At 45.4% G+C, this 27,533-nt stretch overlaps 1 protein-coding gene across 1 annotated transcript; it reads right to left on the reverse strand.

Moving 5' to 3' along the window:
- On the reverse strand, positions 1-27,533 carry fastkd2 (FAST kinase domains 2). The gene is made up of 11 exons (XM_080198630.1): positions 26,751-27,533; positions 24,921-25,024; positions 21,476-21,584; positions 20,593-20,716; positions 17,824-17,963; positions 17,019-17,194; positions 12,433-12,596; positions 9,190-9,411; positions 6,770-6,857; positions 5,652-5,766; positions 1-3,026 (listed from the first exon to the last, which is right to left on the reverse strand). Exons 1-11 carry the CDS (start codon positions 27,471-27,473, stop codon positions 2,949-2,951), a joined length of 2,043 nt encoding a protein of 680 aa, XP_080054756.1. The 5' UTR covers positions 27,474-27,533; the 3' UTR covers positions 1-2,948.

Raw genomic sequence — 27,533 nt, forward strand, 5'->3', positions numbered from 1 at the left:
TGTCAATAGTTTTATTTTAAGAAAAGTAAATTGCACATCTCATCCACATTCTTCTTACAGTAGAATAGAAGGTTCAGTAGCAGCAAGGATACAATACTGGCTGAGTGACAAAAATCAGGGCATTTGATTTAATTTATTATTGTCACACGTATTTACAGTGAAAAGTATCAAAAATCAGAGTATTGGCGAATGTTTGGTTTTCAGATTGTAGTATCGCTTCCCAAGGGTCACTGTTAGAAGCACTGCTCTTTCTGATGTACATTAATGACCCGGAACTTGGTGTACAAGACGCAACTTCAAACCTTATGGAGGATCCTGAGATGACACTGTGCCTTTAAGAAATGTATTTTAATCACGTTCCTTTGCAGGATGTTTCTAGCAAGCCTTGGAAGTTGTCAGCACTGTGTTGTCTGTGACTGGTGCCCTTTATTGCAGCCGATAATTGATATCTTGTTGATTTTAATCTGGCCGAATGCAGTGTCCTGGAGTTTTATGGTCCTTTGGGGATTGCTGAGTGGAGCTCGATTTGGGGGTGATATGCCTGGGAAGTTTTTTCCGTTGCATCCTGAAATTGATGAGAGAGGGCAGTGTCTCTGTCTCTCTTCCCAGAGTCATGCTGAAAGTTCCAGGGCTGGGAAGCCTCAGATTTGATCCAACATTCAAAGGAGCTATGCACAGGAGATTTTAAAAAGCTGCAAAATTTAGCTTCATGGGATGCATCATACTTCTGTGCCAAATCTGAAGAGGAATGTGTCTGTGGGATGGTGCTTGAAGTTTATACTGTATAATATTTTAATCTTGTATTGGGGCAGTGCTGCTGTTTCACGGCACCAGGGACCTGGGTTCGATTCCTGGCTTGGGTGACTGTCTATGCGGAGTCTGCACGTTTTCCTCATGTCTGCATGGGTTTCCCTTGGATGCTGTCGTCTCTTCCAACAACCCGAAAAATATGCTAGTTAGGTGCATTGGCTATGCTAAATTCTCTCTCTGTATACTCAAACGGGTGGTGAGTAGGCAATTTTCACAATAGCTTCATTGCAGTGTTAATGTAAGCCTACTTGTGACACTTAGCATAACTTTTACCAAAAGTTTATTTATAATTCTTTTTGTTATATTCTAACTGTCTTCTTAAATAAACTTTGTTCTGATAAAAGCTCCCTAGTGGGTCACCTGAATCATACCTGGAGTGGAACATTTTCTGCTCACTCTAATGCCAAAGTCAAATGTAAAACTTAGGGTCTAGGCCAACTTCATAAAATACCCTGGAGTTTCCAACTCGGATCTTAACAATCCGAACTGCATTGTGAATCAAACAGCACATTGCTTTGGTTGTTTGTGATAAGTAGAGCATAGACCATATCCTTGCAAAACACCAAATTTCAAAATTTGTGTATGATATGAAACTTGGAAGAATCGTGAATGGTGAGTACGGCGTAGAACTTCAAACGGACAAGTTGTTGGCACGAGTGGGCAAATAGAATGAAATTTAATGCAGTAAGAGTGAACTGATTCATTTTGGTCAGAAGAGTATAAGGAGAAAATATAAAACGAAGAGGACAATTCTACATGGGCTGCAGGAGCAGAGGGACCTGGGTGTGTATTTGCATAAATCACTGAAGGTGGCAGGATAGGTTGAGAGAGCAGTTTTTTAAAAAATTCATTCATGGGACCTGGGTGTCGCTGGCTAGCCAGCACTTATTGCCCATATCTAGTTGCCCTTGGAGTGCAGTTGAAAATCAACCACATTTGCTGTAGCTCTGGAGTCACATTGGGTCTGGCTAGCTGTTAAAGTTATACAGGCTCTGGAGTCACATGTCGGCCAGACTGGGGTAAGCACGGCAGATTTTCTTCCCTGAAGGACATTACTGAACCAGATGGGTTGTTCTGACAATCAACAATGGTTCCATGGTCATCAGTAGATTTTTAATTCAAGTTTTCTTTTATTGAATTTAAATTCCACCATCTGCCGTGGCAGGATTCGAACCTGGGTTCCCAGAACATTAGCTGAGTTTCTGGAATAATAGCCTAGTGATAATAGTCTAGGCCATTGCCTAATGGTATTTTGTTAGTAAAGCAAACACCCAGGTCCTATCCTTGTAACCCCACATGTTCATGTTGCTAGTCACCTGAAACTAAGGGACAATTTAGCATGGCCAATCCACCTAACCCACAAATCTTTGAACTGTGGGAGGAAACCGGAGCACCCAAAGGAAACCCACGCAGATACAGGGAGAACGTGCGAACTTCACACAGACAGTGAGCCAAGCTGGGAATCGAACCCAGGTCTCTGGTGCTGTGAGGCAGCAGTGCTAGCCACCTTGTTGCCCCGTTGTGTATACTAATACATGTGACAATAGTAAATCAAATCAAATTCAATGTGATGTGATAGGGGTCCTCAGTGCAAGGACAGGAGCTGACGAACAGGCTTGGGGTCGTGTGATGGGGAATCAAGGTGTGTGTGGGGAAATGCCAGCAATGTTATCCTGAGTCTTTGCATCCACTGAAACATGTCAAGTATATCACACTAGCTTTGGACAGAAGTTCAAAAACACTCAATACTCCCAAGATCTGAAGACTGGCAACAGATTGACTTTATCATGGCCAGGCAGTGTAATATACATTATGATCATCAGGGTTGCTCTACAGACACAGGACGCTACCCTCTGCGATGGAATTAACTTTCTTACTGAAAGGAGGATCAGCTGATCCATCCGGTCCCAGTATACAAACAGAAAGCTGACTGCTTTTGTCCCAGCTTCACTCTGAACTGGAGATCATTCTGAATCTGTTGCTTCAGGAAAAACAAAGTTTCAATTGGATTTAGAGGTATGAATTATTGAAGGGTTCTACCGTGCCAGAGACCCGCTGAAGCAGCCAAATACACCAACAGCGATCCAGTCCATCATCCAACACTCTCGGCTAAAGTGGCATCGATTCCTGAAGGCGGGTCATTCAGCAAAGATCGCACCCTTCAGGAACCTGACTCTCTCGTCCTCCGACAGCTTCCCAAACTCCTGCTCCAAGACCTGGAGAAATAGAGAATATGGTGGAGGAAGATCTGAGTTAAAACATCAAAGGATGATGACTGGAATTGAAACCTGTCCCTCTCACAATGGGTGTGGGACAACATGCAATTTGTCCTGTGACAATTCAAGAAAGATTCTCCAGTTTTGATATAACCTATATTTGTATCTTCAGTCCCTTCCGTGCTGAGTTTCCAAATGCAGACAATCTGAGTCAGACAGCACAGAAACAGGCCCTTCAGCCCAACTCATCCATGCCAACCAGAACAAGTCCCATTTGCCTGCGTTTGGCCCATATCCCTCTAAACCTTCCATCTACCTATCCAAATGTCTTTTAAATGTTGCAATTGTACCCACCTCTACCACCTCCTCTGATAGCTCATTCCATACACACACCACTGTGTATAGAAAAAGTTGCCCCTCAAGTCCTCTTTCCCCTCTCACCTTCAACTTATACCCTCTGGTTTTGGACTCCCCTATCCTTGGCTATTAACTTATCTATGCCCCTCATGATTTTATAAACCCCTCTAAGGTCACTCCTCATCCTCTTATGCTCCAGGGAAAATGGCCCCAGCCTATCCAGCCTCTCCTTATAATTCAAACCTTCCAGTCCCAGTAACATCCTTTTTGTGCCCTTTCCAGTTTAATAACATCTTTCTAAAGCAGGGCTACCAGAATTGTATGCAGTACTTCAAATGTGGCCTCACCAATGTCTCGTACTTTTGGAGATTTGTCAGGGAGGTGGGGGGGGGGAGCTCCTATATTACCCCTCCCTTCTCCCGCAGTCTGAAAGGGCATCACAGTGGCACTGTGGTTAGCACTGCTGTCTCACAGCGCCAGGGACCCGGGTTCAATTCCGGGCTTGGGTCACTGTCTGTGCAGAGTCAGCAAATTCTACCTGTGTCTGCCCCAGTTTCCTCCCACAGTGCAAACATGTACGGGTTAGGTGGATTGTCTCTTAGTGTCAGGGGACTAGCTAGGGTTACAGGGATAGGGCCTGGGCGGGATTGTGGTAGGTGCAGACTTAATGGGCCAAATGGCCTCCTTCTGCACTGTAGGATTCTATGATTCTACAATAGTTTATAGAACATAGAACATAGAACATAGAACATTACAGCGCAGAACAGGCCCTTCGGCCCACGATGTTGCGCCGACCAGTTACAAAAACAATGACCCACTAGCCTATACCAATCCCTTTTCGTCCATAAACCTATCCAGAGATCTCTTAAACGCCCCCAAACTAGACGCATTTACAACTGCAGCAGGCAGGGCATTCCAATCCTTCACCACCCGCTGGGTAAAGAACCTACCCCTGACATCCGTCCTGTAGCTACCCCCCCTTAATTTAAAGCCATGCCCCCTTGTGCTAGCTTTCTCCATCCGAGGAAAAAGGCCATCACTATCCACCCTATCTAAACCTCTAATCATCTTATATGTTTCAATAAGATCCCCTCTTAGCCGCCTTCTTTCCAACGAAAACAACCCTAAATCCCTCAGTCTCTCCTCATAGGACCTCCCCACCATACCAGGCACCATCCTAGTAAACCTCCTCTGCACCCTCTCCAACGCCTCCACATCCTTCTTGTAATGCGGGGACCAGAACTGCACACAGTACTCCAAGTGCGGCCGCACTAGAGTAGTGTACAGTTGCAACATGACGCTGCGACTCCTAAATTCAATCCCCCTACCAATAAACGCCAAGACACCGTACGCCTTCTTAACAACCTTAGTAGTCAGAGACTGGTGTGATGGGGGAAAACATAAAATGCTTCAAGTGTAATCACAGAGATTGTAAAAAAAACTCTAAAGTCAATTTGTAGACAGCAAGCTCCCACAATTGGCTGTGAGGTAAATAACTGGGCAAGCTGTGTTTTAGTGACAATGGCTGTGGGGCAAATCTTATCCACAACACTGCAGAGAATTCTCCTCCTCTTATTGGACAGAGCACCAGGGGAGAGTTGACATCTACCCAAAAGGGAAGGGCGGCCCTGGTTTAAAGTCTCACCATACAGACAGCAACAATGGCAGTGCAGCACTCCCTCAGTACTGCATTGCAGCGTCAGCCTTGTTTGATCATCTATTTGCTGGAGTGGCAGTTAGAGAATTTGAATTCAGCTCAAAAGAAAACCTGGAAATAAAATGCTGGAGTCAGTAAATATGCAAGGACATCCTTCCTCAGATAAGGACACCAAAACTGCACACTTTACTCCAGATGTTGCCCTTTACAATTGCAATAAAATATCCTTATTCCATTACACAAATTCTGTTGGGTAAGGTTATTAAAAGTTATTGAAGCAATGTAGACAGATGGGAGTTGAGATATGCATCAGTTACGATCAAATGGAATGAAGGATCAGCCTCCTCCTGACCCTGTGATTGAGTGGCCTGGGAAAGCAGAATTGGAAAAGGACTGCAAGTAAAGGGGAACTCTTAACTACCCATCTGCAATGCTGTATTATTTACAGACAGCTTTCCCGAGAGCAGGGCAATGAACCAAAGCCTAGCCCAGAAAAAGCAAGTACAAAAACTTTATTGATTTGGAGCACTGGAAAGAAGATTTTTTTTTAAGTAATTATTTTGTGCAGATCCATCTTTTCCTACTGGAAACCACAATCCAAAGATACTCACCAATGCCACACGGTACCCCAGTGCCTTGAGATGCCGCATCTTCAGTGCCAACCTCTCCTTGGGGTGCCTTGTGCCAAGGCAAAAGGCAGATACTGGAGTACAAAGCACAGCCACTCTGTAAGGTACAGAATGATAGTTATCACTGAGGCAGACATTTCAACAAAGTAAAGGGTCGACGCTATTACAAATGAGACTGTTTGAAATCGCTGATCTTCTGCTCAAACCAAATGGCATTGCTAAAATTTATCCTTTCTCTTTCAAAGGTTCTCCCATGCCCCACCAGTTACTGATTTCCTTTTCCTGAATAAAGTTAAAATCAGTTGCGCTCCCCAATCTTGCATTTATTGACGTGACAGGTGTGAATTACCCAGCTAATCTACTAAACAAGCAACAGCAATGGATTACACCTTCAACCAAAGACCCAAAACAATTGTCCAGAAACTTTAATTACAACCAACATAGAATGACAATGGTGACAGTAGTGTTTGAACGTGAGATATCAGGAGGAAATTTGTAGCAATCCCTTTAGCAAGCTTCTAAAATCTGAACCATGCACAACCAGGCAGCAAGTTCCACGCCTCATGCTGGATCAACCAACAAGACAGTGAACCCGGTTTCCTCCCACAGCCCAAAGATGTGCAAGTTAGGTGGATTGGCCATGCTATATTACCCCTTAGTGTCCAAAGATCTGCAAGTTAGGGGGATTGGCCATGCTAAATTGCACCTTAGTATCCAAAGAAAACTTGCTTCCAGCTAACAGCAGAGGTTCCAAAAGCCAGGGAGAGAGAGAGAGAGAAAAACATTTCTTTCCAGCTTGATGTCTACCCCCTTTCTAAACTGAAACTGAAAATGAATCTTTAGATTCTTTTCCTAGGGAGAAACCACCTGATTTTGACTTGTCAATCAATCTTCCCTCTCACAATACAAGGTCATAAAAGACCCCAGAGTAAAAATAAACAAATCCCCATTTAAGCCATTGAAGTAGCAATAAAAAGACTTCTGGCAGACAGCCTGGCAACAATGAGAAAACAAAATGTAAAGGTCTGCTTATAACTGCAGAGAACATGAGTTTAAAAAAAGATTTCTTACAGGTATACTAAAATCACATTAGACCTTACCGCTGTATGTTAGTATCGCTGCCAATTGCAACACCCTGAGGAAAGGGAACCACATTCCTTTGTTCTTGGTCCACAGCAATTTCAAAATCTTGATGAGAACACAAGAAGAGAGAGATGACCTTGAGTGAGAGCAGTTAGGAAGAGTTTCTGGGCAGGTTACATAAATATTAAAAAATACCACTTACACTTCTATGCTTATCACATTCATTTCAATCGATGTGAACGGGGTTTGAATGCTCTGGTGATACTTCACAGCTTTGTAACACATGAAAAAAATTCTGTCCCCTCCATTACCAAGAATGTAAACTTCTATCTCAGTAATATCACAAAAACATAGAAGGTAGGAATAGGAGGAGGCCATTCATCATGATCATGGCTGATCATCCAACTCAACAGCCTAATCCTGCTTTCTCCCCAGAACCTGTGATCCCATTCGTCCCAAGTGCTATATCCAGCCGCCTCTTGAATCCCATCAATGATTTGGCATCAACTACTTCCTGTGGTAATGAATTCTACAGGCTTGCCACTCTTTGGGTGAAGAAATGTCTCCTCACCTCTGTCCTAAATGGTCTACCCCAAATCCTCAGACTGTGATCCCTGGTTCTAGACTCTCCCCCCTCCACCAGGAACATCCTCCCTGCATCTACTCTGTCTAGTCCTGTTACAATTTTATGTCTCAATAAGATTCCTCTCATTTGTCTGAACTCCAGTGAGAACAATCCTAACCTAGTCAATCTCTCCTCCTACATCAGTTCCACCATCCCCGGAATCAGCCTGGTAAACCTCCACTGCACTCCCGCGAGAACAACAACATCCTTCCTCAGAAAAGGAGACCAAAGCTGCACACAATACTCTAGTGCGACCTCACCAAGGCCCTGTATAATTGTAACAATACATTCCTGCTCCCATACTCGAAACCTCTCGCAATGGAGGCCAACATTTGCCTTCTTTACCACCTGCTGTATTTGCATGCTTACCTTCAGAGACTGGTGCACCCAGATCCCACTGAACACTCACCTCTCCCAATTTACAGCCATTCAGGTCGTGATCTGCCTTCTTGTTTTTGCTTTCGCTCACTTGTTCCCCTTAGCTCAGCCCATCAGCTGCTGAAACCCTCATCCACCTTTCTGCTCAGTCCACAGCTGACTTTTCCGGTACTCTCCGCTGAGTTACAACAAATATTCTGAGCTAAGTTCAGTGGTTAGAGTTCTGCTGACCTCGGCACTGTTTCCTCAGGCCCATGCCCCAGCTTCAGGAGTGAAAATTTCATCACCTGATGCCTTTGCTTTGGTTTGCATTCGAGCTGACTCTTTGAAAATAGAAAGATCGAAACTAGAAGCAGGAGAAGGCCATTTGGCCCTTCGAGCCTGCTTTGCCATTTTATTTGATCATGATTAATCATTGAATTCAACATCCTGATTCCCCCCCACATCCCGCCCCCCATATTCCTTGATTCATTTAGCCCTAAGAGCTGTATCTGATTTCTTCTTGAAATCACACAATGTTTTGGCCTCAACTATATTCTGCGGTAGTGAATTCTACACATTCAGAAATTTCACCTCACTTCAGTTCTCAAAGGTTTACCCCTTATCCTCAAACTATGACCCCTAGTTCTGGACTAATTTGCCCCATCCCTCTGCTTTTTTCTATAGCTGTGTAAAATGTTCCCCTTCAACTCTATACCCAATCGCCTTTATTATTGACTCTGCTCCCAGCTGCCTTTTAGGCAGTGTTCCAATTTATAACTTTGAGTTAAAAGAACTTCTTTTTCCAACTATTTTAACTCTGCATCCTCAAGTCTTGCCGGTATCCTCTGACCCTCCTACCACGGGAAGCACTTTCTCCTGCTTTATTCTATCAAGGTTCCTCAATGTTTTCACAGAATCCCTACAGTTCACAAGGAGGCCATTTGGCCCATTGACCCTGCACCGACAACAATCCCACCCAGGCCCAATACCCACAACCCCACATATTTACCCTGCTAAATTCCCTGACACTAAGGGGTAATTTAGCATGGCCAATCCACCTAACCTGTGTATCTCTGGAGTGTGGTCGGAAACTGGAGCACCCAGAGGAAACCCGCACAGACATGGGGAGAACGTGCAAAGTCACCTGGGAGGCCAGAATTGATACGGGGTTCCTGTGAGACAGCAACGCTAATCTCTGTGCCACCGTGCTGCCCCACAGTTTGATTACTTTTCCCCTCACTCTTTCCTACCCAAAGGAGAACGATCCCAACTTCTTCAGCTGCTCCACACAGCTGAAGTCCCTCGTTGTGATCCATCGCTTCTTCTCCCCGTCCAAGCCTGTGACCCCTGACTGGCAAAAGGTACCAAACCCGCTCAAAATTCACCTTTTGAAACCACAAAGCAACAAGGTTCTCAAGTAACTGACTGGTGTTGTTCTTTAAATTCAAATACCTATAAAATGAACGTTTTTCAACACCAACCCCTGGCGATACAGGCTGCTGTCACCCAAGGCGGTATCCAAGGCCTTCTGCACCTCTGGGTTCACTGTGGCACCGGGCAGTAAGGGATTGGCAATACTGGCGCTGGCTGGCCTGGCGAAGGACTGATTTTCTAACTCCAGGCACAGGTAGATGCACTGAAGCATTCGCTCATTTGACTCTTGGTAGGAATTGGCTAGAAAAAAATAAAATCACAGAGAGTTTCAGAGTAACAATGAACACATGGTGTTGTCAATTACTTGGACCTTGACAGAAACAATCCAGGTTGTTATATTCCAGAAAGCGAGGTGGTGAAGAATAGAGCTTATCTTTACACTCTTTTCACTAGATTGATTCCAGAGATGGGAGGTTCGTCGTATGAACAGAGATTGAACAGTTTAGGCCGATACTCTCTGGAATTTAGAAGAATTAAGGGGAGATCAAATTGAGGTCTACAAGATGATAAAAGGTATGGATAAAGTAGACGTGGAGCGGATGCTTCCTCTTGTGGGACATTCTAGGACGAGAGGTCACAATCTTAGGATAAGGGGCAGCAAATTTAAAACAGAGTTGGGGAGAAACTACTTCTCCCAAAGGAGAATCTGTGGAATTCGCTCCCCCAAAGTGTGGTGGATGCTGGGACAGTGAGTAAATTTAAGGAGGAGTTAGACAGATTTTTAATTGGTAATGGGTTGAAGGGTTATGGGGAGAAGGCAGGAAAATAGGGATGAGGAGCACATCAGCCATAATCAAATGTCGGAGCAGATTCGATGGGCCTTCTAATAACATTCTATTGAGAAATAAGAATTACAAATGTGCATCTGAACAACCAGTTTCAGTCTGCCCCTATTTATAGGGGCAAAAATGGATCCTCAGTTCATCTGCCCAAAACAATGACCCTCTAAATAATTGTGCTAGGTTGTGCAAAGGTAAGTAAGATGGGTAGGGAATTGGTTCGGAGGTAGGAGATTGGATCGGAGGTAGGAGACAGAGTAGAGGTAATGGGTCTGTACTGAAATTGGCAATATGCGGCCAGTGATGTCCTCCAAAGGTCAGTGCTTGGGCTGCATCTTTTCACCACTGATATAAGTGACTTAGATGACTGATCACAGTACACCAGCTGGCACGGTTAGTATAATCATTGAATGGCTACAGTGCAGGAGGCCATCTGGCCCATTGAGTCTGCACCGACCACAATCCCACCCAGGCCCTATCCCTGTAACCTCACATTTTACCCTGCTAGCCCCCTGATACTAAGGAACAATTTAGCATGGCCAATCCCCCTAACCCGCACACATTTGGACTGTGGAGGAAACTGGAGCACCCGAAGGAAACCCACGCAGACACGGGGAGAACATATGAACTCCATGAAGTAGGGAAAGGGTTAATGAGTTTAATGCATTTGTACCTAGCAAATATCACAAACATAACCTTTCCTCATGGCTGATCTCCTCAAACATATACTGCTCCTGGTATCAATATAAATTATTTATTTATGTTTTCCTTACTTGCTCATGTCTTTCATTCTTTAACTTTTATTTCCATAAAGACAGATAGTTAAATGTGAATGTTATTTTGCAGACATTACAAATCTTACCCGTTTGCACTAACTGAACATCGTTAAACAGCTGCAGATAGTAGATTGTGATACCGGCTTTTTGACAGGAGGAGCCCTGCTGGGATAACCGCGACCTCCTCAAGGAAGGAGATGCAGATGCCACCAGAAGTGTTGTTGGTCGTGATTGGACTGAAGATTCTGTCGTGATTGCAGCTGTCAGATGGACTGAGAGTCCCTGACTGAATCTGGGAGCTTGCGTCGTGACTAAAGTAGGAAGACCTGCAGTCCTAACCGGAATCGGGAATTTGCGCTGTGACTGATACTGAGACTTATGATGTATAAATACCCATTTGTATTTGTGTTCAATGAGAAGCCTGGTAAGCCACTGTTCAGGGCTAGGTTTCTCCCAAAAGCTTTTGAATTAAAACCTACTGTATTTTGACTCACTAACAGTCTCAGAGATGTCTTTTACCTACAACACTCCACACAGACAATGATCCAAGGCTGGAATTGAACCCGGGTCCCTGGTGCTGTGAGGCAGCAGTGCTAACCATTGTGCCACCGTGCCGCCTTAATGTAGCATTAAAGCAGAAAGCTGTAATGGGACACTGACAGATGAAGGGAGGGGGACAGATGGAATTCAGTGTGGGAAAACCTTAAAATCATCCACTTTGTTCCAAAGAAAGATAAATTTGAACATTCTCTAATTAGTGAGAAAATGTGGCGAAGCAGAAAGATTTCTAAAAGCTAATCGAATATCAACCTTTACTACAAGAGGACTGGAACACAAAAGGTTCAAATTCTGTTACACTTACATAAATAACTGTGTGGTCACAGGTGGTGGCGTAGTGGACTTATAATCCAGAGGTCTAGGCTCTGGGGACACAAGTTCAAATCCCATCATGGGTGGGTATTAGGATGCCAATGCATCTAACCAGCACATCTTTGGAGACTGGAAGGAATCCGGAACACCCTAGTGGCACGGTGGTTAGCACTGCTGCCTCACAGCGTTAGGGACCCGGGTTCATTGCCCGGCTTGGGTCCCCGTCTGTGTGGAGTCTGCACATTCTCTCCGTGTCTGTGTGGGTTCCCTCCAGGTGCTCCGCTTTCCTCCCACAGTCCAAAGATGTGTGGACTGGTCACGCTAAATTCCCCCTTAGTGTCAGGGAGCTAGCTAGAGTAAATGTATGGGATTATGGGGATAGGGCCTGGGTGGGATTGTGGTTGGTGCAGACTCGATGGGGCAAGTGTGGTGACTAGGGGATTTTCACAGTAACGTCATTGCAGTGTTAATGTATGCCTACTTGTGACACTGATAAATAAACTTATAAATAAATAAGGAAATGGCGTCCTTCTGCACAGAAGGATTGTATGATTCACTCGCAGGAAACCCACGCAGACAGGGGGAGAATGTGCAAACTGAATGTGCAAACAGAAAGTGATCCGAGGCCAGGAATCGAATCTGGGTCCCTGGTGCTGTGAGGCAGCAGTGCTAACCATTGGCCACCATGCCACCCCTCAAGGTTATGGTAACAAGGCAGGTAGGTGGAGTTGAGATCAGCCATGGTCTAATTCAGTGTTAGTGGAGCAGGCTGAAGGGGCTAAATGGCGTACGCTGGTAGTGGAGTGACAGGAAAGTGTAGAACGAAAATCACTTACCTTTTGACTGAAGCTCGCTCAGGATATCTTCCTGAAACAGCTGGCTGAGAGCAGCCTGGGGATAGTGGCCCAGCAGACAGAAGGAGTAAATCCCATGGAGAAGTTCCAGAGAAGAACACTTTGACAAATACATCTCAAACACATCACTTAAAGTCTGGAGAAATCTGGTGGAAACAGGAAGGAAGGACACAAAAGAACCTCAATTCGTCTTCTAAACCAATCACAATGTCAAGGCTGACACATAACAGCAGGAGGACGCCATTCAGCCCCTCGAGCCCACTCTGCCGCCATTCAATAAGATCATGGCCGATCTGTGGCCTGACTTCATATCCCCTGTTCAATAAAAATGTGTCTATCTTAAACCTAACAATTGTGGAGGAGAATTGCAATCCTCCTCCACTCTCTGCGTATAGATGTGTTTTCTAACCTCTTTCCTGAAAGGTTTGGTCCTCATTTTTAGATTGTGGTCCTTGGTTTTAGTGCCTTCAACTGCTGGAAACAATTTATCCTTATCCGCTCTGTCCTTCCCTGTTAAAATTTTGTTGACTTCTATCAGATCATCCTTCAACCTTCTCAATTCACAATAATAGGAACATGAGAACTAGGAACAGGAGCAGGCATCTAGCCCCTCGAGCCTGCTCCACCATTCAATAAGATCATGCTGGATCTTTCTGTGATTCCGTTCTACTTACCCACCTGCTCACTATAACCCTTAATTCCTATCCTGTTCAAAAATTAACCTATCCTTGCCTTAAAAACGTTCAATGAGGTAGCCTCAATTGCTTACTGGGCAGGGAATTCCAGAGATTCACAACCCTTTAGGTGAAGAAGTTCCTCCTCAACTCAATCCTAAATCTGCTCCCCTTATTTTGAGGCTATGCACCTAGTTCTAGTTTCAGCCGCCAGTGGAAACAACCTCCCTGTTTCTATCTTATCTATTCCTTCATAATCTTATACGTTTCTCTAAGGTGTCCCCTCATTCTTCTGAATTTCAATGACTATAGTCCCAGTCTACTCAATCTCTCCCCAAAAGCCAGCCCTCTCAACTCTGGAATCAACATAGTGAATTTCCACTGCACCCCCTCCAGTGCCAGTATATCCTTTCTCAAGTAAGGAGTCCAAAACTGTACACAGTACTCCAGGTGTGACCTCACCAGGACCTTATATAGCTGCAACATAACCTCGCTGTTTTTAAACTCCATCCCTCTAGCAATGAAAGACAAAATTCCATTTGTCTTCTTAATTACCTGCTGTACCTGCAAACCAACTTTTTGCGACTCTGGCACAAGGACACCCATGTCCTAGCACCTTGGACCAAGGATACCTAGATTAGCATGGCGCAACTTTTACCGTAATAGGCCTAATTTGTCTCATCTCTCTTCATAATCTAACCCCTGAAGTCCAGGTATTGTTTTTGTAAACCACAATAAGTAAGGATAAACAACAACACCTTCCCCATGGTCATCCTCAAAAGAATGATATCAAGGCAAAAGGCTTACTGTCCAAAGATGTGCAGGTTAAGTGAGTTGGTCATGCTAAATTGCCCCTGAGTGTACAAAGATGTGTAGGTAGGGGGATTGGCCATGTGAAATTACCCCTTAGTATCCAAAGATATATACAGGTTAGGGGGATTGGCCATGCTAAATTGCACCTTAGTATCCAAAGATGTGTAAGTTAGGGGGATTGGCCATGTTAAATTGCCCCTTAGTGGCCAAAGACGTGTAGGTTAGGGGGATTGGCCATGGGAAATGTGGGGTTACAGGGACAGGACCTGGACAAGATGCTCTGTCAGAGAATCAGGGCAGACTTGATGGGCCAAATGGCCTCTTCTGCGCTATAGGGACTCTATTCTATTCTTAACACGTTGATGCACAACACATTATACTAACATGGTACATGGTAAGATTCCCAAGTCAAGATAAAGCCATCAACCAACATCTATGGATTGACAAGTGAAATATGTGAAGGGTTTTGAAAAGTACAGAATCAAAGCTGAATTGGGTATCATTGGGGTATGAGCTTATAGTTCACCATTACAAACTGGTAAGGGTTCAGCATCGATTAGTTAGCCACTAGATTCCATTTTAATAAGTTTTATATATATGTGACCAAATGCAGTATTGTCCTGTGGGGCTTTATTTTTTTCTGCTTTTTCTTAAGAGTACATCCAGGGTTTAAATCCGGTTACCTTAAAATATAACAACCATGCCTGGCTGATTCACACTCGATAAACAGAGCTGAATGCCTGGGTTTTTCATTCGTAACACTGATTTTTATGATATTTTAGCGGTTACAATCAGACCATCTCAGCTAAAATGTCCATCAGGGATACACAGAGACTTTAACATTATGACATTGTTCTCTCTGCTCGTTTTGTTTAAAGAACTTCTACAACGAGGTGACAACTGGATTGTAGGGGTGGCCATTTTGTGCACAATGTGGTCTCACAAGAGATCAGTGAAATAAATAACAAGATACTCTCTTATTTTTGTGATATTGTTTAAGGGATAAATAATCATAAAATCCTCACAGTGCAGGAGGAGGCCATTTGGTCCATCAGGTCTGCACTGACCATAAGCCAGACCTATCCCCATAGCCCTACATATTTACTTTGCTGAACTTCCTGACACTAAGGGACAATTTAGCATGACCAATCCATCTAACCCACACATCTTCCGGACTATGGGAGGAAACCGAAGCACTCGGAGGAAACCCATGCAGATACAGGGAGAATGTGCAGATTCCACACAGACAGTGACCCAAGCCGGGAATCAAACCCGGGTCCCTGTAGTTGTGAGGCAGCAGAGCTAACCACCGTGCCACCCAGATGATATCATCAGTACCAGAGAGGATCTATGGATGATGCCACACTGGTTAGCACTGCTGCCCCACAGTGCCAGGGACCCGGGTTCGATTCCTGGCTTGGGTCACTGTCTGTGCGGAGGCTGCATGTTCTCCCCGTGTCTGTGTGGGTTTCCATCCGGTGCTCCGGCTTCCTCCTACAGTCTGAAAGATGTGCTGGTTAGGTGTATGGGCCGTGCTAAATTCTCCCTCAGTGTACCCAAACAGGCGTTGGAGTATAGCGACTAGGGCATTTTTACAGTAACTTCATTGCAGTGTTAATGTAAGCCTACTTGTGACACTAATCAATAAACTTAAACTATTCTGCTCCTTTTGATAATAGTGCCATGGGATCTCTAACACCTACCTAATTGAGGGATCCTGTGTACGCTTAGCCCTGTTAGTCTTTATACAAAGACTTTCTGAGATACTTCTGCCAATGCACAATTACATTTAAATGCTAGACTACAGGGGTTAACCAACTTAGCTAAGCTGACCTATTGACAACAGGAAGACGCAGAAGGCATGCTGGGTTAGCTAAAAATTGACTGCATTCCTGAAGGGTACACATTGCATGCAAACAATAGCATAACAGCTGTAAGGATTGTGTTTCTAGAGGGAGACAGCCTGAGGAAAACACTTCCAATAATGAGATAAGGGTTGAAATATAGTTTGGATTTTAAGATGTTTCAGTTCAGTGTTCCAAGTTCAGTTCAAGGACCTAGCTGGGAAGCAAGTCTCCAAGTTAGCTCTTTAGTTTCTGTCATTTTGTTTAGGTTCTGTTCAATAAAAGAAAACCATTTTAAAACTCGTAATAATGCTGTCCCCTTGTGAATTCAAACAAATGAATGAATCCAACACTAAGTGCAGAAAGGGCCTTGATTGAACACCTCACTCAAAAGATATCAACTCAGGTAGCGTTCCCTCAATGCTGCACTGAAGTCTCTGCCAGGATTGTGTGTTCGAGTCCTGGGGTGGGGCTTGAATCTTCAAGTGCCTGATTTCAAATGCCATCAACTGAACTGTGAGAATTGCAACAGATCCTTTCTCACCAGGACGGTAGAGTAGTGGTGATTGCTGGTCACCACACCAGCAATCCAGAGGCCCAGACTAATGCTCTGGGGACTGGGGTTCAAATCCTGCAGTTGGTGGGATTTAAATTCAATTAATTAAAAACCTGCAACTGACAGCTAGTCACAGTTCTGATGACTGTGAAACCATCATGGACTGTCATTAAAAAAATATCGGGTTCGCTAAAGTCCCTTTAGGGAAGGAAATCTGCTGTCCTTATCCGGTCTGGCCCACATGTGATTCTAGAGCAACAGCAACGTAGCTGATTCTTGACTGCTCTCTGAAATGGCCGAGCGAGGCTGCTGAAGAGCAATTAGATGTGGGCAGTAAATGGTGGCCTTGCCAGCCATCCCATGAAATGAATTTTAAAAAAAATCAATCTACAAGCTTTCAGCTGCAAGGAATTCTCTCCCTAAAGCTCTCTCAAGTTATTCCTTAAAACTCTTGAGTAGGTTTTTGATCCTGTCCTTATATCACTGATATAGCTCAGTGTCAAAGTTTGACTGATAACATACCCGCAAAATGCCTCAGGATATTTTACTGTATTTAAGGTTCAGAGGCTCTGGAGTCACACGTAGGCCGGACTGGGTAAGGACGGCAGATTTCCTGCGACGTTAATGCAAGGAACACCAGAACAGTTTGCTAGATGGAGCATGAACAGGATTGAGACTTACTGTTCCTTCCCATTCGTGGCCGGCTCGTGGTTCAGCAGGGCGTACACGCGGAGAACCGAGAGCACGTCCTTCAACGTCAAGGATTCGGAGACGGCGGGCACGATCTGTGCAAACGTGTCCATCAACTTGGCATGACGAAAGCTGAGATCCGCAAACAGCATGAGGAAGAGAATGAACTAGGAAAGAGAGAAAAATAATGGCCCATGGCTTTCTGCACTTATCACGGTAAATAAGGACATTGTGCAGCAGTTGTGGCGGAGGCCAGCTATCACTGATCAGCTGTCAACTGACAATCACGCTACACCCCCTCACCAGGCACTTCTAGTGAAGTATATTACTTGACGGTAAAGTTTTCTCAGGGCTGGCATACCAATCTATCACCGTCAGACCTCCTACCCTGCTGCACTGTCTTCAACGGGAGTATTCAACAGGGGTCCGTGAAAAAGTCTCAAGGCAAAAGCAATAAAAGTGAAGGAGAGAGTCAAGGGGCTAATAATCTCACAGCATTTGCTCCACTTGCTGGATCCAGGCCACCTCCTCCTTCCCGCCATGTTGCCTGGGCTTCTACCCACAATGCTCCATTGAGCTGGGGGGGGGAGGGGGATCAGCCTGCCCTTGCCTCCCTCCCTCACTATTGATCCTCCCACCCCCACACCCTTCCTATTAGAAGGATCGCTGAGCCAGCTATCTAGTTTGTCCCACTCCCCTGCTTTCTTCCCCCAACGGCCCAGTAAATGCGTCCCCTTCAAACAGCCAATTAAAAGGCCGCTCCTTCAGACTCGGTCGACCCTGGTTGCTGTCTCACCTGCTTAACCTGCCAGATAGCCGCTGTTGATGCCACGTGATCACCAATGGCACTAAGCAGAGCTGGATTGCGATACTGGAGATCCTTGCTGGACTGCAAAATGTGCACGAGTCTCCAAAACGGGATACCGTGGATATTCTCTGGAGGAACAACATGGTACAATTAGACATGGCAAAGAGTTCCTTGTCTTTCTCTTTTAAAACAGAAATCACAGTCAAACAATCCTCATGGTCAGTTGGAATGACACACCTTCCCTCCACCATGTTCTCCACTGTATCTGCTCATCACAATCCCCCTTGTTTAGCTATAACTTCCTTCCGTCTCTATCCCTGTCGCGTTATCACCCTATTTTGCCTTGCAACATCATCTCGTATCATTCAGTTTCTCCGGCTTTCTGCCCCATCATAGACCTTCTCCCTTCTACTTCATTGCTCAATCCATCACGCAAACCAGCCTCCCATCCATTGGCTCTGTCTACACTTGCTGCTGCTTTGGCAAAGCAGCCAACATAATTAAGGACCCCGCACACCCCGGACATTCTCTCTTCCACCTTCTTCTATTGGCAAAAAGATACAAAAGTCTGAGGTCACGTACCAACCGACTCAAGAACAGCTTCTTCCCTGCTGTCAGAATTTTGAACGGACCTACCATATATTAAGTTGATCTTTCTCTACACCCTAGCTACGACTGTAACACTACATTCTGCACTCTCTCCTTTCCTTCTCCCCTATGTACTCTATGAACTGTATGCTTTGTCTGTATAGCCCGCAAAAAGCAATACTTTTCACTATATCCCAATACATACGACAATAATAAATCAAGGCAAATCCACGGTGGCACAGTGGTTAGCATTGCTGCCTCACAGTGCCAGGGATATGGATTCAATTTTGCCCTTGGGTGACTGTCTAGAGTTTGCACGTGATTGCGTGGGTTTCCTCCGGGTGCTACAGTTTCCTCCCACAGTCCATAAAGATGTGCGGGTTAGGTGGATTAGCCATGCTAAATTGCCCCATGGTGTCAGGAGGATTAGTGGGGTAAACGCATGGGGTTAATGAGATAGGACCTGGATTATTGTCAGTGCAGACTTGATGGACTGAATGGATTCTATGATTCTCCCTCCCCGTCGCCCATGACTTTGTGCTTGGGGCTTAAGGTCTGTCAAGTCAAAGTTCATTCAAAGCCGCAATTCACCAACGTGAATTATGAAGTGGCCTTTAAGATAATTAAACTTTCAAGAGGCTTCACAGCGGGCATCAAAATAAGAATTAACACCAAGCTTAACTATGAGGTCAAGTGACCAAAAGAGTTAAAGGGGGAGGTTTTAAGGAGCAGCTTAAAGAGAGAGTAATTTAGGGTGGGAATAACATACAAAAAGGAGCAGGCCATTCAGCCCCTCAAACCTGCTCTGCTGTTCAGGTACATCAGGGCAGATCCGGGGAGACGATGGCCTGGTGTTATTATCACTAAACAATTAATCCAGAAAAATAAAAGCAAATTACTGCAGATGCCGGAATCTGAAACCAAAAGAGAAAATGCTGGAAAATCTCAGCAAGTCTGGCAGCATCTGTAAGGAAAGAAAAGAACTGATGTTTAGAATCCAGATTCACAAAGGGTCATCTGGACTTGAAACGTCGGCTCTTTTCTCCTCCAGAAACTCAGCTAATGTTCTGGCAACCTGGGTTTGAATCCTGCTGCGGCAATTGGCAAAATTTGAATTCAATAAAAAAAATCTGGAGTTTAGAATCTACTGATGGCCATGAAACCATTGTTGATTGTCAGAAAAAACCCATCTGGTTCACCAATGTCCTTTAGGAAAGGAAATCTGCCGTCCTTACCTGGTCTGGCCTACATGTGAGTCCAGGGCCACAGCAATGTGGTTGACTCTCAAGCAACTGCCCTCCAAGGGCAACCAGGGATGGGCAATAAATGCTGACCAATTAGCGAAGCCCATATCCCACAAATGATTTTTTAAATAAATCTGATCATAACCTCAGCCCCACATTCCTGCCAACTCACAATAACCTTTCACTCCCTTGTTAATCAAGAGTCTATCTCGCTCTGCCTTAAAAAAGACTCCACTTCCACTGTCCTTTGCAGAAAAAAATTCCAAACACACACTAACTTCTGAGAAAGTATTTTTCCTCATAGAAACATAGAGTGCAGGAGGAGGACATTTGGCCCATTGAGTCTGCACCAATCACCATCCCATCCAGGCCCATCCCCACAATCTCATGCCTTTGCCCTAGCTAGTCCCTCTTGCACTAAGGGGCAATTCAACACGGCCAATCCATCTAACCTGCATATCTTTGGACTGTGGGAGGAAACTGGAGCACCGGAGGAAACCCACGCACACATGGGGAGAACGTGCAGACTCTGCACAGACAGTGACCCAATCCGGGAATTGAACCCGGGTCCTTGCTAACCACTGTGTCACCGCACCGCCCCTCTGTCGCCCAACACCTCTGTCTTAAACAAGCAACCTCTTCATTTTAGCAGTGATTGCCTAGTTCTCCCACAAAAGGGAACTTCCTCTCCACATCCACCCTGTCGAGGCCACTCAGGATCTTAAACATTTTGAGATTTCTGAGTCGCTGAGTTCAGCTACCAATGTCGAAGCAATTAAATCGAGGCTGTGCAGAACCAGGGAAGGGCTGAGAAATCAGCGTGTTGTTGGTTGGAGGAGATTACAGAGACAGGTGGGAACGAAACGGGGGTGGGCCTCGAAAATAAGAGAACAAACTGAGAGTTTTAAATGAAAGGATCACTTACCGATAACCCTGTTACTGCAGGCCTCTAAGAGGGGGTGAGAGCGGTGGCCCATTGCTGCCAATGTTACAAACATATACTGAGAGTTGGGAAGGGTGAACTCCTTCAGCAGGGAGAGTGCTTTGCTCTGTGAAACAGAAAGCAAGAACTTTGGCATCACCTCACAGCAGTCTCAAACAATACTGGGTCTTAACATTTCAAATAACATACCGTCACTTATCTGAATTGGGGTGTTAAAACTATATTAGTGTGCCAATGATATGCATAGCAGCAGTTATCAAGTCAGAACAGTGCAACATCCATCTAGTGATCCGTGGCATCCTCCATGCGGTCGATTAAGATTGTGTCACCATCACCGAAGCACTCACTGACCAGTTAGCTCCTCAAACCTATTCCACCATTGGCACTGCTGCCTCACAGTGCCAGGAACTTGGGTTTGATTCCAGCCTTGGGTCACTGTCTGTGTGGAGTTTGCACATTCTCCTTGTGTCTGCATGGGTTTCCTCCGGGTGCTCTGGTTTCCTCGCACAGTCCAAAGATGTGCAGGTTAGGTGGACTGGCCATGGTAAATTGTCCCTTAGTGTCCAAAGATGTGGTGTATCCAAGAGTTAGATAGATTGACCATGCTAAATTGTTCGTTAGTATCCCACAATGTGCAAGTTGGATGGATTGGCCATGGTAAATTGTCCCTTAGTGTCCAAAGATATGTAGGTTAGGTGGATTGGCCATGCTAAATTGCCCCTTAGTGTCAGGTTAGAAGAAGTCCAGCACAATAAAACCAACATGACTGACTGCCCTCTGAGGTGGCCATCCCTGCCTTCTCCTGTGCAGCTAACACCAGCCTTGCTGGTGAACATGCAGAGAATGAAAAAAAACAGCTTCCTACCTCCAGCTTCTTCTTCAGAGGCAGCGGGGCATCCTTCCCAATACATCTCATCATGGTCTGCAGGGCTATCACTGTCCTGATCTGTGGAACACGTAACTCTACGAGAAGCCTGCAGAGAGTCAACACTAAACATATTGTGCATTTCTCTTTATACAGCTTTACTGCTTCACAATTTCACCTCCAGGTCACTCTGGAGCGTGTGCAGCCTGGCTCAGCAGAAAAAATGGGAGATTATGTTGGCATGAAAATTCTGCCAAGATATTCCTGTTGGAAGCTGCCAGTACACATTGTTTAAGTTCATTTATTAGTGTTACACCTACTGTCAGAGACCCTGGTTACCAGCAACATTAGGCACTCTTAGTCGACTTGAGTACAACCAGCGCTAGGCACCATGGATAATCCGATGTGAGGCCTTGTGCACAAGGAGAAAGCAGCCTGCAGTCATCCTGCAAGGGTTTCTGAACTTACAAATGAACAACTTGGCAATTATAGCCAATTATAGCAAATCAGAAACAAGCAATTTTTCCAATCTTTCATTTGCATACATACTCGGCAATTAAATCCTGGCTTTTCACCCTTTCTCATTCGATGAAAAACTGATTTTGCTAACCCTTCATTTGCATAGCATATCCCCATACCTCATCTTTGGTATTTGTTATGGAAAAATCTGGTCATGCTCAACGTCTGGTGAAGGTGGAAAAGCAGAATGTTATGGGGCCTACGCAGATGAAGCCTGTACATGCTGAATAGCAGACATTGTCTCCTTTTGAAGGTCTATAAGCTGATAAACATTTTCCACTACTGTACAGAGAAGGCACGGAGCTTTAATCTGAATATTTTAACTTCCACAGTAGGCTTACTGTGAAAATCCCCTAGTCACCACACTCTGGCGTCTGCTCGGGTACACTGAGGGAGAATTTAGCATGGCCAATGCACCCACCAGCAGTCTTTTGGACTGCAATAGTAATATCCATTACTATTCCAAGGGGAATGGAATACTAAAGGCGGGGAAGTTTCACTGCAGCTGTATTGGGTCATAGTGAGACCACAGCTGGAATACGGTGTAGAGATGTGGACTAGAATTCCCCAGTCGTTCATGCCAGCAGGATTCTCCCGTCATGCTGCAGTGAACAGAGATTTGGCTGAGCACCAAATTCCTCATTTTGTCTGGCAGTGGCAAGAGAAAGGCTGGAGAATTCCAGGCGGTGGTCTCTTTATTGGAAACAAATATATAACTGTGATAGCAGCATTTCAGAGAAGGTTCACTCTTGGGATGAAGGGTTTTCTTTTGCAGAAATATTGAACAGATCAGGCCTGCACCCATTAGAACATAAGAACATAAGAAATAGGAGCAGGAGTAGGCCATCTAGTCCTTCAAGCCTGCCCCACCATTCAATAAGATCATGGCTGATCTGTCGTGGCTCAGTTCCACATTCCCGCCCTCTCCCCATAACCCTTAATCCCCTCTCTTATCAAAAACCCATCAACCCGCGTCTTAAAAATATTAGCGAGGTAGCCTCCACCACTTCAACGGGCAGAGAATTCCAGAGATTCACCACCCTTTGAGTGAAGAAGTTCCTCCTCAACTCCGTTCTAAACCGCCCCCCCTTTATCTTGAGGCTGTGCCCCCTAGTCCTACTATCCTTTGAGCGGGAAGAGTCTCTCCACCTCTATCCTATCCATCCCATTCATCATCTTATACGTCTCAATGAGATCACCCCTCATTCTTCTAAACTCTAACGAGTACAAGCCTAGTTTATTCAGCCTCTCCTCATAGCTCAACCCCCTCAACTCCGGCATCAGCCTAGTAAACCTCCTCTGCACTCCCTCCAAGGCCAAAATATCCTTGCGTAAGTACAGCGCCCAAAACTGCACACAGTACTCCAGCTGCGGCCTCATCAATGCCCTATACAGCCGCAGCAAGACCTCCCTACTTTTATATTCAATCCCCCTCACAATGAAGGCCAGCATCCCATTTGCCTTCCTGACCACCTGCTGCACCTGCAAGCTGGGTTTTTAGAATTTAGAAGAATGAGGAGCGATCTTATGGAAATGTAAGGTGAAGCATAGAAGATAGGAGCAGGAGGATGCCACTCAGCACTTTGAGCCTGCTCTGCCACTCATTATGACCATGGCTGATCGTCCAACTCAATAGCCTAATCCTGTTTTCTCCCCATAACCTTTGATCCCGTTCACCTCGAGGGATATATCTAGCCTCTTCTTGAATACATTCAAAGTTTTGGTCTCAACTACTTCCTATGGTAATGAATTCCACAGGTTCACCATTCTTTGAATGAAGAAATGTGTCCTAATCTCTGTCCTAAATGGTCTATCCTATATCTTCAGACTGTGACCCCTGGTTCTGGACTCCCCCACTATTGGAATATCGTTCCTGCATCTGTCCTGTCTGGTCCTGTTAGAATATAAGTCTCTATGAGATCCCTCCTCACTGAACTCCAGTGAATCCTAACCTAGTCAATCTCTCCTCATACATCAGTCCCACCATACCCGGGATCAGCCTGGTAAACCTTCGCTGCACTCCCTCGAGAGCAAGAACATCCTTCCTCAGAAAAGGAGACCAAAACTGCATACAATACTCTAGCTGTGGCCTCACCAAGGCCCTGTATAATTGCAACAACACATCCCTGCTCCTGTACTCGAAACCTCTCACAATGAAGGCCAACATACCATTTTCCTTCTTTACCGCCTGCTGCACCTGCACACTTACCTTCAGTGACTGGTGCACAAGGACACTTGGGTCCCGCTGCACACTCCCCTTTCCCAATTTACACACATGCAGGCAGTAACCTGCCTTCTTGTTTTTGCTTCCAAAGTGAATAACTTCACATTTATTGAAATTAGACGTCATCTGCCATTGATTTGCTCGCTCACCCAACCTGTCCAGAAGAATCTTTGCATCCTCGTCATAGTTCACCCTCCCACCCAACTTGGTATCATCTGCAAACTTTGAGATGTTATATTTAATATAGACTGTGAATAGCTGGGGTCCGAGCACCTGTCCCTGTGGCACCCCACTAGTTACTGCCTGCCAATCTGAAAAAGGCCCATTAATTCCCACTCGTTTCTTCTCTGCCAACCAGTTTTCTACCATCTCAATACACTTCTTCCAATCCCAAGCGCTTTAATCTTGCACGAGGGAATTTGTAGAGTGAATACCGAGAGGATGTTTTAACTTGTGGAGGTAACTAGAACCAGGCGGACACAGTTAGAGAATAAAGGATGTGCAGATTAGGATGGTGATAAGGAAAATTTTACGCGGAATTTTCTTCCCCAGAGAGCAGTGGAGACTGGATCATTAAACTGATACAAAGTAGAATCAGACACACTTTTGAAAGGCAAGGAGGTCGAGGGTTTGGAGGGGCAGACAGCAACATTTCTAACATACATACTGAGTTGGGACACAAGGTTGCGTTTACGACCTTACCTAAGGCCTGTCCGTAGTGCTCCAACACTCTTACCATCGCCCATGTTCTTCAAACAACTGGACAGCACCAAGAGAGAGCTCTCATCAAACTCATTCAGACGCTCCTGTAAGACCACAGACAGTCCAGGCAGGTTACTACAGGGGCCATGGTGGAATCGGAACACAAACTCTCTGTGGTTACTAGCCCAGTAACGTAGTCGCTACACCGTTCAGCAACGGGCAGAACACTGACAAAACGCGGGCTTCTCAGTGAATCAAAATGTTTGACCCATCACTGGCAGCCAATAAAAAACTGAGTTCAAGTTGATGTCTTATTTTATCATAGAATCCCTACAGCACAAAAGGAGGCCATTGGGCCCATCGAGTCTGCACAATACCACCCAGGCCCTATCCCCAAAACCCCATGTCCTTACCCTAGCTAATCTCCCCGACACTAAGCATGGTCAATTCACTGAACCAGCACATCTTTGAACTGTGGGAGGAAGCCGGTGCACCCAGAGGAAACCCACACAGACACAGGGAAAATATGCAAACTCCGCGCAGACAGTGACCCAAACCAGGAATTGAAGCCGAGTCCCTGGCACTATGAGGCAGCAGTGCTAACCACTGTGCCGTAATTAAGCAGGCGTAATGCGATTATGATTGATTTAATATTTGTACCTTATGAATCATGTAACCTTAATCAATAACTGTGAGAGGATAGAGATAACTCCTATACCTTGATTGGTATGTGCCAATTACTTGTAATCAAAACTGAAACCATAAATGCTTGAGTATTTCTGAATTCTGCACTCTGACTGGTCTTAATGACTCAATCAGAGAGAGTCCTGTACCTGGAGTTATCAATAAGTCAACTTGAACCACTCCGTGACTTTGTCTGGCCACTTGAGGGGAACAATACTTCTAACTACAGCAAGAAGCGATACAGCATGGCAGCCCTGCAACAGTCAACTGGAGGAATTCAGCTGATGCTAAAAGAGTTCTTTAAAGTGATCTGTCAGGGAGGCGATGGCCAAAGGGATTATCGCGAGACTATTAACCCAGAAACTCAGCTAATGTTCTGGTTCAAATCCCACCACGGCAAATGGTGAAATTTGAATTCAATAAAAATATCTGGAATTAATAATCTACTAATGACCATGACACATTGTCGATTGTCGGAAAAATCCATCTGGTTCACTAATGTCCTTTAGGGAAGGAAATTTGCCGTCCTTACCCAGTTTGGCCTATCTGTGACTTCAGAGCCACAGCAATGTGGTTGAATGTGCTCTCAACTGCCCTTGAGCAACTAAGAATGGGCAATAAATGCTGACCCAGCCAGCAACACCCATGTCCTGTGAATGAATCAAAAAAGACGGCACGGTGGCACAGAGGTCAGCACTGTTGCCTCATTGTACTAGCAATCCAGCTTTGATCGCCGTCTGTGTGGAGTTTGCACGTTCTCCCCGTATCTGCTTGGGTTTCCTCCGGGTGCTCCAATTTCCTCGCACAGTCTGAAAGACGTGCTAGTTAGGTGAATTGACACCAACAGGCACCGGAGTGTGGCGGCTAGGGGGATTTCACAGTAACTTCATTGAAGTGTTAATGTAAGCCTAACTTGAGACTAATAAACTTTAAATTGCCCCTTGGTGTCAGGGGAACTAGTTAGGGTAAATGCACAGAGTTACAGGAATAGGGCTTGGGTAGGATGTGGTCGGTGTGGACTCGATGGGCTGAATGGCCTCCTTCTGTTTGCACGATTGTATGTATGATTGTATAAAAAGCCGGGTTCTAGCTACTGGGCTGACGGTTCTACCCAGCAAGCCTCTGGAAGGCACCAGTTGAACCTACCTGAGTCACTCTCAGCAGGGTATGAATGAGTCGGCTGTGTTGCGACACTCCAATCTTTACCAGAGCGAAGAGGCTGTAGGCCAAATCGTTACAGCTCATTGACTGAGCTCCCTTCACAGCCTGCTGGCAGATGGTCTCGAAGACAGGGTGCTCAAACATCAGCTTCCTCTCGGACCATTTCTGATCCTCCGCCATCCTCTTGGTTGTCCTCCACATGGTCATCAGGCAGCTGCTGATCGGTTTGTGGGTCGCTGCGGATTCTACGTACAGGTCCAGCACATCGGTGGGAGAGGTGCACCTCTGAAGCCTGTCCAAGAATTGATTCAAAGATCTGTCCCTCTCCGTCGAGCACTCGGTGATAAACACTTCAGCGGACGGACTCCTATTCCTTGCGATCGTCCTGTTTGACAAACGGCTGATGGAAGGAGCGGAGTCACCGCTGATTTCTCTGCTGTGGACGTCCCCATTCTCCGCCTCATTTTTGAATGCCGCTGAGGGAATTCGCTGCTCCGTCTCTTCGGAGAAGTGGAATCGGGTCGTTGTCCAATCAAAATGCTTTCCCAGGCAGTGAGGGGAGCCATTTTGCCTCTTTGACGGTGCAAAGCCATGTGTTTGGATGTGAGCGGCACAGCCTCTGAAACCAGTTAACGCACATCTACGGGAGAAAACGTTGCAGAGACTCAAATTTCTGAGCAGCAGATTCCCAGCAGGGCAGATATTCATGATAAGGAAACAAGGCACCTTCGATCCGCTCCACTTTAATCCTCACAAGGCAATAACAGT

Source organism: Carcharhinus amblyrhynchos, chromosome 11 (assembly GCF_965287045.1).
Source record: "Carcharhinus amblyrhynchos chromosome 11, sCarAmb.v2.hapA, whole genome shotgun sequence".
NCBI classification, from domain to species: domain Eukaryota; kingdom Metazoa; phylum Chordata; class Chondrichthyes; order Carcharhiniformes; family Carcharhinidae; genus Carcharhinus; species Carcharhinus amblyrhynchos.